The 19291-nt window shown below is 39.2% G+C and overlaps 1 protein-coding gene across 2 annotated transcripts in view; it reads right to left on the bottom strand.

The window, feature by feature from the left end:
- The window catches only part of pdzd2 (PDZ domain containing 2), a 284865-nt gene that overhangs the window by 110078 nt on the left and 155496 nt on the right, over positions 1 to 19291 (bottom strand). For both annotated transcript variants that reach the window (XM_069924184.1, XM_069924185.1), the window contains exon 3: positions 7479 to 7621. In XM_069924184.1, coding sequence (XP_069780285.1) covers positions 7479 to 7621 — 143 coding nt within the window. The remainder of the gene's footprint in view (positions 1 to 7478; positions 7622 to 19291) is intronic.

Here is a 19291-nt window from a genome sequence, read left to right as displayed (position 1 = left end):
TGAAGCTTTATAAGGTATTGGTCAGACCATACTTGGAATATTGTGAGTAGTTTTGGGCTCCATATTTAAGAAAAGATGTGTTGGCATTGGAGAGGGTCCAGAGGATGTTAACATTGATGAATTTTTATTTGAGAAACATTTGAAAGCTCTGGAATTGTAGTCATTGGAGTTTAGAAAAATGAGGGGGATCTCATTGATTTCTATCAAACACTGAAAGGCCTGTAAAGAGTGGATGTGGAGAAGATGTTTCCTATGGTGAGGGAATCTAGCGCCAGAGAGGAGTGTTTCAGAATGCAGAAATGCTCCTATCGAATAGCGATGAAAAGCAATTTCTTTACCCAGAGGGTGGAGCATTTGTTACCACAGAGGGCAAGTCTTTAGGAATATTTAAGGCAGAGATAAATACATTCTTGATCAGAAAGGGAATCAAGGATTATGGGGAGGTCACGAGAATGGAGATGGAAAGGATAGAAAATAAGGCATGATGGAATGGCAGAGTGGCTTAATTCTGCTTGTATGTCTTATTGTCTCATGGACTGTATATATACAACTACGTTAAACACTGTTTCTGTGGACCATGGCACACATATATACACTCAGAATACACAACACATAATAATCACACACACACACACACACACACACATATATTTATATGATAAGATTTTAAATAAATATATAAATATTAGGGGATGATTTACAGGACTGTTTATCAGTCTCCAGTCTGCAGGAGAAGTGGCAAACAAGATTTATTGCAAGTTGGAACTCAAGAAGAGGAACTTTGAATTTATTTAAGTTTATGGAAGATAGAACTATGGAGGCTAGTTGAAAGTGTTCAGGTCTCTCTATGGATGAAGATTTCAGCTAAGGCAGAATCAGAATAAAGTGATGTGTACAGAGGTTTGTACACATGTGTCTTTCTTTGGCTTGGCTTCGCGGACGAAGATTTATGGAGGGGGTAAGAAGTCCACGTCAGCTGCAGGCTCGTTTGTGGCTGACAAGTCCGATGCGGGACAGGCAGACACGATTGCAGCGGTTGCAAGGGAAAATTGGTTGGTTGGGGTTGGGTGTTGGGTTTTTCCTCCTTTGCCTTTTGTCAGTGAGGTGGGCTCTGCGGTCTTCTTCAAAGGAGGTTGCTGCCCGCCAAACTGTGAGGCGCCAAGATGCACGGTTTGAGGCGTTATCAGCCCACTGGCGGTGGTCAATGTGGCAGGCACCAAGAGATTTCTTTAGGCAGTCCTTGTACCTTTTCTTTGGTGCACCTCTGTCACGGTGGCCAGTGGAGAGCTCGCCATATAACACGATCTTGGGAAGGCGATGGTCCTCCATTCTGGAGACGTGACCCATCCAGCGCAGCTGGATCTTCAGCAGCGTGGACTCGATGCTGTCGACCTCTGCCATCTCGAGTACTTCGACGTTAGGGGTGTAAGCGCTCCAATGGATGTTGAGGATGGAGCGGAGACAACGCTGGTGGAAGCGTTCTAGGAGCCGTAGGTGGTGCCGGTAGAGGACCCATGACTCGGAGCCGAACAGGAGTGTGGGTATGACAACGGCTCTGTATACGCTAATCTTTGTGATGTTTTTCAGTTGGTTGTTTTTCCAGCTTCTTTTGTGTAGTCTTCCAAAGGCGCTATTTGCCTTGGCGAGTCTGTTGTCCATCTCATTGTCGATCCTTGCATCTGATGAAATGGTGCAGCCGAGATAGGTAAACTGGTTGACCGTTTTGAGTTTTGTGTGCCCGATGGAGATGTGGGGGGGCTGGTAGTCATGGTGGGGAGCTGGCTGATGGAGGACCTCAGTTTTCTTCAGGCTGACTTCCAGGCCAAACATTTTGGCAGTTTCCGCAAAGCAGGACGTCAAGCGCTGAAGAGCTGGCTCTGAATGGGCAACTAAAGCGGCATCATCTGCAAAGAGTAGTTCACGGACAAGTTTCTCTTGTGTCTTGGTGTGAGCTTGCAGGCGCCTCAGATTGAAGAGACTGCCATCCGTGCGGTACCGGATGTAAACAGCGTCACACATGTGTAGTTGAAGTAAAAAGGGCTTGATGGCAGACCAGACATGATTCAAAGTTCACCTCTGAATCAAGTACAACAGTAAGTCTGTCAGTATCTGTCACGAACTAACAACCCTCTGCACTTTTGTTAGGACTAAAGAGAATTTGTTTAACCAAGGAACAGCAATGGAAAATTCACCAGACCATGGTAAATTCAAAATAATAGTTTTTATTAAATTATAATAACAAGATATTTCTTACTTATCTCTAATTTCAACCCCACTATGCAAATGTAAATATATATGTGTGTATGTTAAAGTCCCAATCTCTGAAAAGTCCATTTTTAAAACTTTAGCATTATTTTGGTTTCGCTTGAAGGTCTTAAATTTTCAGTTCAGGAATAATTATAAAGTGCTTTTAAACATCACATCTTCAGGCCTCTTTAAGCTCATAATTCCTTCAGAGAGATTTTCCTTCATATTGGAGTGACCATTTTCTGGGCACAAATGAGAAGTGGTTTTACTTATTTAAAAGTTACTTATGTTGCATCTCCTTTGAATAGGATAATACAAGTCCTGTCTTTCTATGAGTCAAATTTTCTTCTTCTTCAGTTTTTTTTCTTAAGAGTCACTCTTCATTTTCAAAACAGCATTTGGAAAGGAAAGTGGTTTCCCCTTTGAAATCCACTTATTTTCTGCAATCCCCTTTTATTAGGAGTAACACATAACAGCACCTATTCTGGTTATTGTAATTCATCCCCGTTTTTCACAAGGTTCCAACCCCTGTGTGGGTTACATGGTTTTGATTTCAGAACTGATTCAAAATGTATGAATTTGACAATATATTTCTCCAAATCTCTCATGATACATATTATGTGAACACATTTCTGTCTGAAGTTCATAATGTATTTTCATACAGATGTACTAAAACATCAACTTACTCACAAAATCAAAGTAATTAACTATGTTTTATGGCTCTCTTCTGGTTCTAGGCTCTCTGGAATTTACCAACAAAATGGCTGTGTGTTTACACAAGTGCTTCTGAGAAAACACCAATTGTTTCCAGAATGTCAAGAATCATCATAAATCCTTTCATCTTTTTACTTCAACTGCAGGAGCAGCCATTCCATCTTTTAAACTGGCTTCCGTCTTCCATCTCAAAGAACCATGCATGTTTAAAATGCTAATATGTTGTCTTTGTGCTAAAGCCAGCTAACAGCTGCAAAGATCAATGTGTCTGTAGAATGTGTAAATGAACCCTATCCACCCAAAACAAACTTATTAAATCATATCTAGATAAAATATAGTTTTAACATTGAACTAAGGATTTATATTAACACAGATCCATGACAGTATCAAATAATTGGCAGTGAGACCAATTGTGTCAGTGGTTAAAGTCACTGGCACAAAGTGGCTGCGGGGGTTGCACTGGGTGACACCATCAGAGGGGGGTGACATGAAAATGACTGTCTATTCCATTTTTGTGCAATGTTTCAGCAGAAATGTATTGCTTTTCCAGAAATATCTCTGTAGTTAGTTATAACAAAAACATTTTTCATAAGCCCAGCTTACATGTATCAATATGCAAGACAAAAACTCTCTGCTAATTTACTTTTTCAACCTTCTAATGTGCTCCAGTCAAAGTTTTCATTATTACCCAATTACACTGATGCTTCACATCACATGGTTTTGTCTGCATGCGCTACAAGGAGTTGGGGGGGGGGGGGAGTGATGGCCCCATGAGTTACTGCACTGAGTGACACCAACCCTAGTGACGCCACTGGTTAAAGACAAATTTCATTGTAGAGATTAAAACAAGGTTTTAATCTTCAAATATTAAATTAGGGGCAATTCTATTCATCCATTATCAGATAACAATTTGACAATTACGACTCAGTTGATGATGAAGCTTCATCAATGTACATGCAGAAATTGACCCTACTATGCAAGGATCGACAACGAGATAGACAACAGACTCATCAAGGCAAATAGCGCCTTTGGAAGACTACACAAAAGAGTCTGGAAAAACAACCAACTGAAAAACCTCACAAAGATAAGCGTATACAGCGCCGTTGTCATACCCACACTCCTGTTCGGCTCCAAATCATGGGTCCTCTACCGGCATCACCTACGGCTCCTAGAACGCTTCCACCAGCGTTGTCTCCGCTCCATCCTCAACATTCATTGGAGCGCTTTCATCCCTAACGTCGAAGTACTCGAGATGGCAGAGGTCGACAGCATCGAGTCCACGCTGCTGAAGATCCAGCTGCGCTGGATGAGTCACATCTCCAGAATGGAGGACCATCGCCTTCCCAAGATCGTGTTATATGGCGAGCTCTCCACTGGCCACCGTGACAGAGGTGCACCAAAGAAAAGGTACAAGGACTGCCTAAAGAAATCATCTTGGTGCCTGCCACATTGACCACAGCCAGTGGGCTGATATCGCCTCAAACCGTGCATCTTGGCGCCTCACAGTTCGGCGGGCAGCAACCTCCTTTGAAGAAGACCGCAGAGCCCACCTCACTGACAAAAGGCAAAGGAGGAAAAACCCAACACCCAACCCCAACCAACCAATTTTCCCCTGCAACCGCTGCAACCGTGTCTGCCTGTCCCGCATCGGACTTGTCAGCCACAAACGAGCCTGCAGCTGACGTGGACATTTACCCCCTCCATAAATCTTCATCCGCGAAGCCAAGCCAAAGAAAAGAAGAAGAAGAAATGGCAATATACTGGGGTTGTAGTTTAATTGAGTGTGTGAGAGATTATGTCATATTTTACATTGTATATAGTTAAGTTTTTGAAGGAGATAGATTATAGGAGTAGTGTAGGTCACAAATAAACACTTCACAAAACAGATCTCATTTAAAATGCCAGAGCTTGGCTCAAGCCAGACAGTCCAGGCTTCATGTGCCTCTGCAAAAACTTTGAAGAATGCTTATAAAGACTTCACAAGTAGGTGTTAATTGGACATGCTGTGGGGTAATGGATTATTGTTTTGAATGCAACAGATGAACGGACTCAGAAGTTTGGGTCTGGTGCCGTAATCTGTCTGGATGCAGTTTGCTGTTCTAAGAAGGTCATGTGGTTTTGCAAGCACAGAGAGAGAGAGAGAGAGAGAAAGAGAGAGAGAGAGAGAGAGAGAGAGAGAGAGAGAGAGAGTGGAGGGGATCAAACATGCTTTCTCTAAGAGAGAGATAGAGAAAACTGGTTTCTGCAGTCATGGCAAGCTAGCAGCTTGTTGAAACCCCATTTTGAAGACAGGTTGTGAATTTTGAGTTCAGAATGTTGAAAACCCTTGCGGTCCATACAAGAGGATACAAGCTGGCTAGAGTTTCACCTGAAATAAGGGAAACAAGAGGAACTCTGTGGTGACCTGCAGAAGAGGAGGTTATCATTTGGAAAACACCGATGGGGCAAGTTTCTTCAACTAGACACTGAGGTGGCTGATCAGAGGGAATCAGTTTGTATCCAATGACCTCCCTGAGTGGTAACTATTTAAGCACAAGAGCTTGGTGAAAATTCATAAATGTTAAATTCTGTGCACAGTATAAGAATTGTCTGATACCGGTGAACTTGGAGGAGTGAGAAGTGAGATTTGACTGTGAATCAAATAACTTTTCTGAACTTATACCCATTATATACACATGCACTTAGAATTAGAAGGGGGTTAAGTTAAAGTTTGATCCTTTTTTTATGTTTAAAGCAACTTTTGTTTAAATAACCATTTGTCTTGGTGAATTTCTATCGCTGCTGGGTTTTGGGGTCCTCTGGGCCCGTAACAAGTGTAATTAGTCGGCATAGGCTTATTAGGCTGGAAAGGCCTGTTACCATGCTGCATGTCTAAATTTAAATAGGAGGTGCATGACTGTGCATGAACATGACCCCTATATAACAGAGTTGGATAAGCAGGAAAAATCAATTCAAGTGCATCTTACAAATGTGTTGGAGAAATTCAGGTCATGCAGCATCCATAGGAAGTCAAAGGTAACCCTTTTCTTTCAATGCATAGTGCATGACCTGCTGGTTTCTCCACTACATATGTGCACTGCAATTCACCCCAGCAGCTGCAGATTTTCTTATTTAAAAAGCAACGACAGGATTCCTTAATCATGACTGGGTGTTCAGGAATATTGTTTGCCTGAATCGCAGCAATGAATACCTTGTAAGACATCCGTGCTTCACTCAGTACATCCAACTAAAATTGACCACCTGCTTGAACCGTCTTTATTTATGGTATGGAAGGTAAATAACTGTTGTGAGCCACTCATTATATTGACCTTTACTGATATGTACTGTAATTGGACAGTGTTGATATGCTGTGAAACACAAAAGCCTGCAGATGTTGTGATTGTAGTAAAAACACACAGAAATGCTGGAGGAACTCAGCCGGTCTCATTGGAGGTTAAAAATATATTACCGTCATTTCGGCCTGAGCCCTTCTTCAAAGAATAAGCAAAGAACAGGAAGGCATCAATGTAAAGACAAGGCTGGCTGGGGGAAGAGTCCAGACCAAGAAAGGATATTAACTGGATATGATAACAGGAAAGGTGACAAATGATTTTGGCTTGGGGAAAAGGAGAAAAGGGAAGAGAGAGACCAGAGCTGGAGGAAAGAGAACGGGGAAGAAGAAAGGTGGGGGGTGGGAGTTTAACAGAACCTGGAGAAGTTGGTGTTAATGCCAACCATTTGAAGGATGGCGGGACAGAAGATGAGGTGTTGTGCCTCCAATTTGCAGGTGGTCTGGCAGTACATGAGACCATGGACAGGCATGTCAGCAAGAGAATGAAACAGGGAATTGAAATTAGTGGCCACTGGGAGATCCTTGCTGTTGCGGCAGACAGAGTCGAGGTGCTCAACAAAGCAATCTCCCAGTCTGTGCCCAGTCTCTCCGATGTAGAGGAATGCGGATATGCTGGTTGGATGCTAGATGCAATGCTTCAAATGAACGAGCAGTAATATCTTGGTTCCAGTGTAGGAATGTTAATTAGTTTGCATTTTGAACACTGCACCCATTTTTCTGATCCTTGTGCCTCTCTGCAGAAACTAGATATTGTGTTTCTTCCATTAATCACTATTTTTAATTATATTTTTTGCCTGTCAGAACTATCTTAGGTTTGAATGGTACTACGTAAATACAAGGTCCTCTATCAAAATTACATTTTTAAGAACTAAACAAACTTTAATTTCCTCTGAAACAAAATCTTATCAAAATTATGTCACAAAGCTGAAGCTATGGTAAAGTATGTGATTTTCCTTTTTCTCTTGGACTGTTTAATTCAAGTTTGAGTTTTTTATCATCTGACTATATATACAATCAGACAAAAAAAATAGCACTTCTCCAGTCCATGGTGCACACAAACAAACACAGCACATAATAATCACACGTACAAAAAATATAATAAAGTTCCATGTTTCCAAATAGATAATTAAATAAGAACCACAGGAAGGTGATAATATATTGGTCATTGTCATGTGCCACTGATTACCTTTGTGCTGCTCCTCCTTCTTCCACAGATGTAATAATGATGCCATGAGGAGAACGTTTGGATCCACGGCCTCCTGTGATCTGAATACCAAGTCCATCTGAACCTTTAACCATGTGCATTTTCCAAATTAGGCTGCCTTCCCGCTAAAGCGTGGGTGGGGGAGGAAAGAATGAGATAGATATCATTCCTGAGTGAATAAACACTTGAGGCAAATCTTCTTTAAACGAACAAATATATTGTCCATTCTGTTTACTTTGGTATTCATCTATGTCATATCTCTTCAAAGATTTCCCCCGTGACTCATATTTTCACCATATACCGCAAAATACTGAATGGGTGTGTTTGTTTCCACAACATACAGAACTGAATAGTTCTTTTTACAGAGAGTGGTGACAACCTGGAACAAGCTCCAAGTGGAGGCAGATAAATAATTACAATATTTAAAAGGCATTTGGACAAGTACTTAGATAAGAACGATGTAGAGGGGTGTGATAGTACAGACCTATCACCAATGTATATAGTTACAGTATCTAGAGTGTAATGACTGTGCTTACAGCGATTGGCTGAGAGCTTAGCCACGCCTACTGTCTGGGCCTTAAAGGGTTGTGTCCCTAGCCAGGTCGGATCATTCTGGACTGGTCGGCCACCTGTGAAGAGCTCCTGTCTTTTGCTAATAAAAGCCTTGGTTTGGATCAACAAGTCAACGAGCTCTACAAGGGACACAGGCCTAATGCAGGCATGTGGTATTGGGATAGAAAGGGGTTGTGTTTGACATGTTTGAAGTGGTCCAAAATGGTTTGTTTCTGTGGTCTATACTTCTATGAATGCTTCTCTTTTCATCAATGTTTCTCAGATCTTCTACGTAAGCATCTCAGGATGTGGTAGTGAAGTCTGTTACCCAAGCAGGTGAGGTGCTTTCCATCATTTAATATTAATTTATACAGTACATCTTATTCCTTAGATTTACAACAAAAATCTTATGGTGCTTGTAATGCACACAAAATGAAGGTCAAAAAGCTACCAGATCTAGGACTTCTGAAAAAGTCTCTATACAAAAAGCAAGAAATTAAACTTCTATGGAGTTGTTGAAGTGCAATCATATTCTGTGTCAACATCACAAGTTATGGAACTATCCAAATTTAAGGGGCTATTATGGGATGTTGCTGGGAAAAGTGGCAATTATCTTTCATTTCTAAGTGTCCTCATATTGGTTGCCTGATTCCCAAATTCAGGAGGCATTTGTGGGTCAACCACATTGATGGGTCATCTGATAGGGACAGTGGATTGATTACCTTCCTCGACAGATATGAGTGTTAAGTCGGTATTTTACAAAATCCCAGTGACTCCGTTGCCAACATTATTGATGCAAGCTTTTATTTTAATTCCAGATTTATTCCATTAATTCAAACTAAATACCTAGTTATCATATCAGAATTTGAATACATATCGTCGCGACAGGATTTTAATTAATTTCATCAGGACTCTTAATGCAAGTCCTGTAAATGAGAAACTGTGCAATAATGTGATGCTTTCCCTGTTACGTGCATGCCAATGTGTTAATGAGTGAGAAGATCAGAACATTTGGTTCATCCTTGGAAAACATTAATATTGTTGGTGATTCAGAAGCAGAAAAATTGAAAGCACTGCTAGCACCCACTTGCCACAGGGAAACTGACTATTGGGGTTGTTACACCAGTAAATCACACAGCTGGGAAACCACTTCTTTGTTAACTTGGAGCATCTGGAGATAATTGTCCTTCCTTATTGCCAGGTTCATAGCACAATGGCAGATGCAGACAGTCAGGTTATCCAATTGATGGGTGTACTTTCACCTTGTAAAGTTCAACCAGTAATAATATATCTGAGATATTTTAAAAGGAAATCCCATCATTAACATCAGTTCAACATTTAATAGACCTCAACTAAAGACAGTGGATTTCAGTTCCCTTTGGGGAAGTATTTAGTTAGTTCCTTTTACAATAAAATTTATACACAAATTTATATAATTTGGTGAACAAGGAAATTTGTAGGAGGATGATTTCATTTTAAGATATGGGGAGATATACTGTTCAGATTTCTTAATTTTAACTTGAAATTCATTTACAATGTTTATCAACAGGAAAGTTTCTGCCTGCCAGACTCACAGAAAATGAGCTAATCAACTAGAACTGAGCCATCTACTGCATCCAGTGTTCCTGTTGTGGTCTCTTCTACATCAGAGAGACTGGCCTTTGTTGAACACCTCAGTTCTGACTGTTGCAATGGCTTGGATCTCCCAGTAGCCACCCTTTCAATTCCCCATCCCATTCCCTTGCTGACATGTCTGTCCATGGTCTCATATACTGCCAAACTGAGACCACCCAACAATTCATCTTCCGTCTGCGCGCCCTCCAACTGGATGCCATTAACATCCACTTCTTCAGTTTCTGCTAAACACCACACCATTCCCCCCACCTTCTTCTTCCCTGTTGCCTTTCATCTAGTTTTCTTTCTCTCCTTCCCCCTTTCCCCTCTGTCGCCTTTCACAGGGCGAAAAACAATTCTGACTTTTCCTCTCATCAGATCCAATTAATACCTTTTGTTGGTCTGGACTCCATCCCCTGCCGTTCTTGAGTCTTTATTCTGACACCTTCCTGTTCTTTGCTTATACTTTGAAGAAAGGCTCAGGCCCAAAATATCACTAATATATCTTTAACTCCTATAGACACTGCAAGATTAGCCGAGTTTCTCCAACATTTCTGTGTGTTTTAACTAGAATTGATTATTTTGCAATTGCGTCAGCTGAATCTGATCATGAGCTGCTGCAAAACTACATGAGCTTTGAAGAAAGCAGAGCTTTATTTTAGTGCATCTTCTACCAAAAATAAAAAAAACTGGAATTTAGGGAAGCAGGAAGAAGAAAACAGGAGCACAAGAGAGACACCAAGCCCTTCAAAACTGTTCCACCACTCAACCTGATTGTGGCTTATCCAAGCTAACTACACCTTCCCTTCTGTGCCCCTTGTGACCCTCGATTCCTCGATATTTTAAATGTTTATCTATTGAAATACATTTAATGATCTGGCCTCCACCACCCTTGGGGTGAAGAATTCCAGATTCACTTCCATTTACCTGAGAGAAGAAATTTCTAATGCACTTCAGTGTTTAATAACTAGCCCCTTATTTTGTAGCTACATTCCCTTTATTTATGACTTTCCTACTAGTGAAAATATCTCAAGGTGCTCAATGAAACAATCCAAGAATTTGCCTGGAGAATCTCTTTTGCAGTGCGTCCCATGCGGCAGTAGCCATATTTAGAAAAAATGACTCCAATTACGCAGAGTGCCCCTGGGTATGGCTCTACCAATATCCTGTATGAGTGTTACAAAGCCTTTCAATTCTTAAATCCAATGCCATTGCAACAAAAGGCCAGCATACCATTTTCCTTTTTAGATACTCACTACACCTGCCTGTTAACCTGTTGATATGTTGGAGTATCAAGCTACCTCTGACCTCCATTCATTTGCAGTCTTACTCTATTTAGATAATTATCTGCCTTTTGATTACTTTTTCTGAAGTGCATGATCTTATACTTTCCCGCACATAAAATTCCGTTTGTCCAATTTTCCCTCAATCACTCATTCTAACTCTATCCCTTTGCAGAATCACAATGAAGAAAGGCACTGCTTGGAATACAAAGGATTTCTGAAGGAAATCCAGTCAAAAGTGAGCCTGGGAAGTTAATCATTGAAAACAAGAGCATAAAAGGTGAATTAAACCTGCAATTTGCATGAGTTGTCACAGTCGAGGATACAAGTTAGACCTGGAAATATGAGCTGTCAGTGAGGGAATGCTAATGGCTGGCACATTCCAGATGGCAGGAGTTCATGCTGTGGGTGCAGCTAACACAAGAACTCTGTAGGGAAGTAGCACAGTATAGGGTCCTTCCGTGACTTGGCTTGGAGAGGCTGAGATTAGTGGGGAAGCCCTTCAGATAACATAAGGCGGAGTAACCCATCAGTGGCAGTGGAGCTATAAATGGTTAATGCTTCACTGTACAATAACAGAATGTAAAGGGGATCCAAGAATAGATGCCAGAAAGAAGAACAAGAACAAAGATAAAGTGAACTGTAAATGTTAAAAATGGTGCTGAAGCTAAGCAGAGGGGCTCTTCCTCGTACAGAATTGTAGGTTTTTTTCATGGGCTTCTGGGGTTTCTTGATTATGTCACTGTCAGAGCAGGGGAAATATATGTGTTTGTTAACAGAGGAAAATCACTTTACTGTCTAAATCAACAAAAGGGTCTTATAATAGAATCAGACAAATGTAAGTATGAATAGAACGTTAAAATTTATCAGTTATAATATTAACTGGTTAAACAAACCCATAAAGAGGAAAAGTGTTTTGACCTTGTGTTGTAAAGACAATTTTATTGTGCATAAAGTTCATTTTGAAAAAAAAAATGTAAAACAGGAATTGGAAGGAAGAGAGGATCTCAGGAAAACTACAATTACTGACCAAGTGGTTGGAGAAACAGAGTTAAGAGTCCTTACATCATGATGGATCATTCAAGTCAGATAGTTAATGTGCATAATTCCCTCACTTATAGAAAGATTCCATTAAATTGGAAAACATAAACTATATTCAAAAAAGGAGAGAGAGAAAAAAATTGAGAAATCACGGACCTTTTGTCTTAACATTTGTCTTGAGGAATAAAGAAGTTATGGAAGAAATGGCTCCATTATAATTCTGAAATATTGTTTGACTACAGCTGTGATTTTTGAGGACTGAAAGGTTGACAAATGTTGTATTAGTGCTTACAAAAGAATCAATTGTATAAATGCAAGCTAGTCAGTATTTTACATCAATAGCAAGCATTCTGAAGGATGACATGATTCATCATTTAGAGAGGGAGAGGTTTATATATGACAACCAGCAAGGATTTGTTAAGACCTCACATTATACTACCTTAAGTGCATTTTTGAGGATGTACTAGCTGTGTTGATAAAGACAGAACATTTGATTTTGTATACATGAATTTTAGAAAGGCATCTGAGAAAACACCACACAATGGATTGCTCAAGTACATAAATGCAGAAATTTATCCCATTAAGTCAGAAATCAAGACAAAGCAGCAGAAATCATCCCATTAAGTCTGCACCACCATTCAATCATGAGTTGATAAATTGTCCCAATCAACCTTATTGCCCAGCCTTCTTCACGTAACCTTTCATGCTCTGGCTAATCAAGAACCTATCAATCTCTGCCTTAAATAATACAAATGACTTGGCCTAGCTCAGTGGTTCTCAACCTTTTTCATTCCACTCACATACCACTTTACGAATTCCCCACACCATCGGTGCTCTGTGATTAATAAGGGTTTGCTTAAGGGGGTATGTGGGTAGAAAGAAAAAGTTTGAAAATCACTGTTTTAATCGTACATAATTGACTTATTATGTGCACCATTCCATAACTCCAAAGGAAATAGGCCAGTGACAATTTTTCTCAAACTAAATATTTCAGTAACAATTGGGCCTAGAGCAGTGATTCTCAACCATCCCTTCTCACTCACATACCACCTTAAGCGATCACAGAGCACCGATGGCATAGGGAATACTTAAAGTGGTATGTGAGAGGAAAGAAAAAGGTTGAGAACCACTGCTCTAGCTAAAGAAATTCCTGCTCATCTCAATTCCAAATGGACGCTCTTCAATCCTGAAGTTGTGCCATCTTGTCCTCGACATCTACTCTGTCCATGCCTTTCAACATTCAAAATATTTCGATGAGATCCCAGCTCATTTTCCTAAATTCCAATGAGTACAGGCCAAAAGCTGTCTGCCTGTTAATTTCATCTAAAGAAGTGCATGACTGTATACTTCCAACATTGTATTTCATTTTCCATTTCTCTGCCCATTCTCCTAATTTGTTCACGTCCTTCAGCAGTCTCCCTGCTTCCTCACCACAACCTGCTCCTCCATCTACTTTGCTATCATCTGCAAATTTGGTCACAAAGTCATTCATTCCATCATCTAAATTATTGATATTCAACATAAAGAGGCCCCAACAGTGTCCACTTTGGATCACCTCTAGCAACTGGCAGACAACTGAATACCAACTCTCTGCTTCCTGCCAATGCTCTACCCACACTAGTATGTTTCCAGTTATACCATGGCCTCCTATTTTATTAAGTAGCCTTCTGTGTTGCACTTTGTCAAAAGCCTTTTGAAAAGAGGGGCATGGCCATGCGAAGGAGCAGGCAGATGAGGATTGGAAGAGCTCTCTGTGAAGATTTTTTAAAAGACTGATTTAAAGTCATCTAATCAAAAATTTTACATGCTAAAAATAAAAGATTGATGGATAAGAAGAACAAGACCCAAAAAAATAAAACTGAAGAAGCTCAAAAGTTGCCAAGATCGTTGAGAGTAAGTCCACAAGGGAGTGGTGAAGAAGGTGCAGCCACAATGTTGGGACAAACCCAAGGAGGTGGATTTCCAAATAAAAGATAGAAACTATGGAGGTTCTGAGTGAATGATTCTCCAAGGTGGAAAATTCACTAAAGAAGTGGGAGATAAAATAACAGTGATGGCAATTGAAGACCTGACTTCTTGGGTGGGGCAGGTTGAAAATAACCTGATAATGACTCGAGAACAATTAAAAACCCTGGAGGAAAATATAAAGAAATGGAAATTGGATAAGCAACTGCTACTTGACAATCGACCACATGGAAAATGTCACCAGTAGAAATAATGTCCGAGTCGCCAGGCTGAGAGAAAGGTCTGAGGGGAACAATCCAGTGAATTTCTTTGAAGAGTGGATCCCATGAGTGGTGGGTATGGTAAAATTCAAGGAAAAACTTCTTATAGAGAGAGCCCATCGGCCCCTCGGCCCCAGGAGAGTGGATGACCAGAGACCAGAACCGGTTCTGGTAAGATTTTTGAGTTACCATGATTGGGAAGCACATGGAGAGCAGCAGTGGAGTATGCCAGGGAAAATGGTGGCCCAATTGAGAAGGAAGGAGGAAAGGTGCTATTCTTTCAAGACTTAAGCACTAGCTTGGTAATAGAAAAGAAGAAAAGAATTTGACAATGTTAAAAGACAATTAAGAACACAGAATATAAAATATGCAAAGCAGTACCCGGTGACACTCGGGATCAATGTAACAGAGGGATCCTGAAGATTTTATAAAACAGTTAAGGAAGTAGAGATATTTCTACAAGAACTGTAAAGGGGATCCAAGAATAGATGCCGGAAAGAAGAACAAGAACAAAGATAAAGTGGACTGTAAATGTTAAAAATGGTGCTGAAGCTAAGGGGAGGGGCTCTTGTAGGTTTTTTTCGAGGGCTTCTGGGGTTTCTTGATTATGTCACCATCAGAGCAGGGGAAATATATGTGTTTGTTAACAGAGGAAAATCACTTTACTGTCTAAATCAACAAAAGGGTCTTATAATAGTGTTGAATATGTACAAATGTAAGTATGAATAGAACGTTAAAATTTATCAGTTATAATATTAACTGGTTAAACAGTCCCATAAAGAGGAAAGTGTTTTGGCACACTTTAAAAAAAAGGCAGAAAAAGGGTTTTTTTTTTTACAGGAAAGGCACCTTACAAAATTGGAACATAATAACTTAAAAAGGGATTGGGTGGAACACATCATATCCTCCTCTTTTAGTACCAAAGTGAGGAGGGTGTCATTTTAATAAATAAAACGACACCATTATTGGTCAAGGACTCATCCATTGACCCAGCAGAAATGTTTGTAATGGCACAATGTTGGATATATGCAGAATCCTGGACTCTCATGAATATTTATGCTCCAAATTTTGATGATAAATCCTTTAAACAAAATGTCTTCTTAAAAGCAGTAGAGGGTAGAGAAAATGTATTGACTGGAGGAGATTTTAATTTTTGCTTGGATCCCATCCTTGATAAATCAGCAAGGAGAGTGACAATGGCAAAAGCTGTGAAAGTCACTCTAACTTTTATGAAAGATTTAAACCTGATAGATGTAAGGAGACAGTCACACCCCACAATGAGAGATTGCTCATTTTACTCAAAAGGTCACAACTTTTTTCCAAGAATAGATTTGTTTTTTTAATGTCTGCACAATTGAAAAACAGAGTGGTTGAAATGGAATATCTAGCCAGATTACTTTCTGACTACGAGTTTCTAACTTTAATGATAATGATGCCTGAGAACCAAGAAAGTGTATACAGATGGCATTTTAATCCTACACTGTTGAGAAGGACAGATTTCTGCAATTTCATTAAGGAACAAATTGAATTGTCTTGCAAAACAAATTGGCCCTCTATTAATAATAGTTTCCTAATAAAGGATACATTAAAAGCTTATTTGAGGAGCCAGATAATTTCATATACAAAAAATAAAAAAGGAATATATAGTGGAGGTCAGTGGCTTGGAGAAAGAAATAACAAAATTGGAAAAAGAATGCCAGAAAATGGGTTCAAAAGAAAAAAGCAAAATTTTGGTAAATAAAACATTGAAATATAATACTTTACAAACATATAGAATAGAAAAACTATCTTAAAGTCAAAACAGAATTACTATGAATTGGTAGATAGTGCACATAAAGTTTTGTCATGGCAATTAAAGGCAGAGGAGATATCAAGGATGATAAATGCAATTCAAACAAATCCTGACAAATTAATATCTAGTCAGGAGGAAATCAATCATACTATCAAGTAATACTATTCAAAGCTGTATGAATAAGACTTGATAGGGGAATCTACTGAAATAGATAAATTTCTCCAGTGATTGAACTGCCAAAACTGGAACTAGAGATCAAAAAAGCCTTGACTACAACAGACAAGTAAGTCACCAGGAGAAGATGGTTTCCCACCCAAGTGCAATCTTTTGATGCCTCTCATTATGGAGGTATTGAGCCGAGCAGCTGAAACTAAGACTTTTCTGGAATCCTTCTCAACAGCTATTATTACGGTGCTACCAAAAAAAAAGACCCATTAAAACCATCTTCATACAGACATATCTCCTTTTTAAATGCAGATTACAAAATTTTGGCAAAATCATTAGCCAATAGATTAGGAAAACATCTACCTAAACTGATAAATTCAAAACAGGTGGGCTTTGTTTAAAAGAAAAAGACACTCTGCAGATCATTTCAGCAGATTATTTAATACAATTCATTTGCTAAGTCTAAAGAAAATCCAAGTATAATTATATCATTAGATATAGAAAAGGCATTTAATCGACTTGAGTGGCCATTCTTATTCCAAATACTAAAAGAATTTGGAATGGGCCGAACATTTATTGATTGGCTAAAAACTCTTGTTCGGAAACCACAAGCCAAAATTATAACCAATGACTAAATGTTGTCGACGTTTCCTTTGAGTCGATCCAGCAGACAGGGGTGCCCACTGTCTCCAGGCCTCTTTGTTTTGGTGATTGAACCATTGGCAGATATTATCAGGAGAGATCAGGATATAAAGGGTTTCAGAGTTGGCCAAGAAGAGCATAAAGTCAATTTATTTGCAATTTATCAGACCCGATTGAGTCTTAGGCCAAACTACAGACCACACTGAAAAAAAATGGGAGAGTCTCAGGTTACAAAATAAATTTGAAAAACAATGAAAGTATGTCATTAACAAATTTTGACTATGAAAGATATCAAAAATGAAACTGGTTTAAATTGAAAATGGATGGAATTAAATATTTAGGAATGATGATGGGTAATAACTTATAAAATCTGTACAAACTTAACTATCTAAGATAGAGGAGGATTTACAAAGATGGAAAGACCTGCCTATTACCTTAATTGGAAGGGTTAATTGTGTGAAAATGAAAGTGATGCTGACACTGCAATACCTCTTTCAACCATTGACGATTTCTTAACCTAATATGTTTTTAAAGATACCTAATGGTCACATAAGACAGTTTCTTTGGAATAATAAAATGCCTAGGATCACCATGGATAAATTGGGAGTTCTTCTCATCTTTTTTCGAAGAAGAGAATTCTCCCTCATGGATCTAAATGGGACTACATATAATGAGAGAGGGTGCTGTGAAGGATTTCATTTATAAATGGAATGTCAAATTAATTTTTAAAAACTGCCATTCTAGTACCTATTATTAAATTCTGTCATGAAATTAGTGAGCACATTGGAAAAAAACTGGGGACATCACCAAAAGCACCATTGTGCCAGAACAAACTATTGCCCATGAACTTGACATGAGAAAGGAATTTAACCTATTGAAGGTTGCTATAATGAAGGACTACCAATGTCCTTTGAACAACTAAAACAGAAATATAATCTGTCAAATGGAACCTTCCACTGCTTTCTTCAGTTGAGGTCCTTCTTGCATGAGAGATGGGGTCCCACAATGGCCCTGCCCTCAAGTAATGAAGTGGACGGGATGTTTCATCTGGGAAATATGCCTAAATTCATAACTAGGATGTATTCTGCTTTCCAAGATGGAAGTGTTAAGCCAGGTCCACAAAGGTTGAGAGAGAGGTGGAAGTTGGATCAAGGAATGGTGATCTGACTGGTGTTTGGACAGTATGATATCAATGATTAATGTGAGATTTGAACTGGTTCAATATAATTTTATACATCAATTATATCTTATGCCACAAAAATTACATAAATCAAAATCTGAAATATCTGAAATGTGCTTCAAGTGTGGCATCAAAATTGGAACCTTTCTACATTCTACATGGTCATATGTGAAAGCAAGACCATTCTGGCATGATATCGCTGAAACACTAACAAGGAGTGACCTTCACATGTGACCCAGAAATGTACCTTCTGGGCAACTGTATGGATGTGAGCAATAAATTGACTGAATTTCAAATTTGTTTTGTTAAGGTAGCCCTGGCTGTGGCCAAAAAGTATATAGCAATCACTTGGAAGTCTGAGTCTCCTCTACTTATTGCTCGATGGGCTGGGGAGATGTGTAGTTGTAAACCCTTGTATAAAATTACTTATAACTTAATAAATAAATATGATTCTTTAATTAAGATATAGCAATCATATTTAGATTATATAGGGGTCCAATTGTAAACTTAACGCTTCAATGTATGTAAAGATGTGATATCCCAGAAAAAGAATCATGAAAAAAAGTTCTGATGGTGCGTAAAGTTATATTCTTATATCTGAGTGGGGGGAGGGAAAAAGGGGGATTTTTTTCTTTTTTTTTTGTTGTAAACATTTATTATATATTTGAAATGTATAAAAGTTTAAAGACTGTATGAATATAAAAATGGGAAAATGCCTTCTGAAAATCCAAATTCACAACATCCACTGCATCTCCTTTATCTAGATTGCTTTTCACCTCTTCAAATAATCCCAATACATTTGTCAAGCAAGATTTCCCTTTTAATAAAACCATGATGGATCTGGCCTATCTTTTTTGTGTGCCTCCAAGTACTCCATAGCCTCATCTTTGATAATCAACTTCAACATCTTCCCAACCAATGACGCAGGCTAACCGGTCTATAATTTCCTTTCTGCTGCCTCCCCTCCGTCTTGAATAGTGGGGTGACATTGTGATTTTACACTCCTCCGTGAGCATGTCAGAATCTATGGATTCCTGAAAGGTCATTACCAATGCCTCCACGATCTCGACTACTACTTCTTTCAGAACGCGAGTATGCTTTCTACCTGGCTCAGGGGACTTATCTATCTTTAGACCATCCAACTTTCTGAGCACCTTCTCCTTTGAAATAGCAACTGCACTCACTTCCCTTCTGTGACATCCTTGCACATCCTGCACAGTTCTAATCTCCTTAGCTCCTCTGCCATCACCAGTCTTCCATTATTACCATATTTCTCCAATCATATTCTCCTGGTCCTGTAT

The sequence above is a fragment of the Narcine bancroftii genome, chromosome 3 (assembly GCF_036971445.1).
Source record: "Narcine bancroftii isolate sNarBan1 chromosome 3, sNarBan1.hap1, whole genome shotgun sequence".
Lineage (NCBI taxonomy): Eukaryota > Metazoa > Chordata > Chondrichthyes > Torpediniformes > Narcinidae > Narcine > Narcine bancroftii.
The sequence above is the reverse complement of the archived record's forward strand: the minus strand, read 5'-3'. Positions and strand labels throughout refer to the sequence as shown.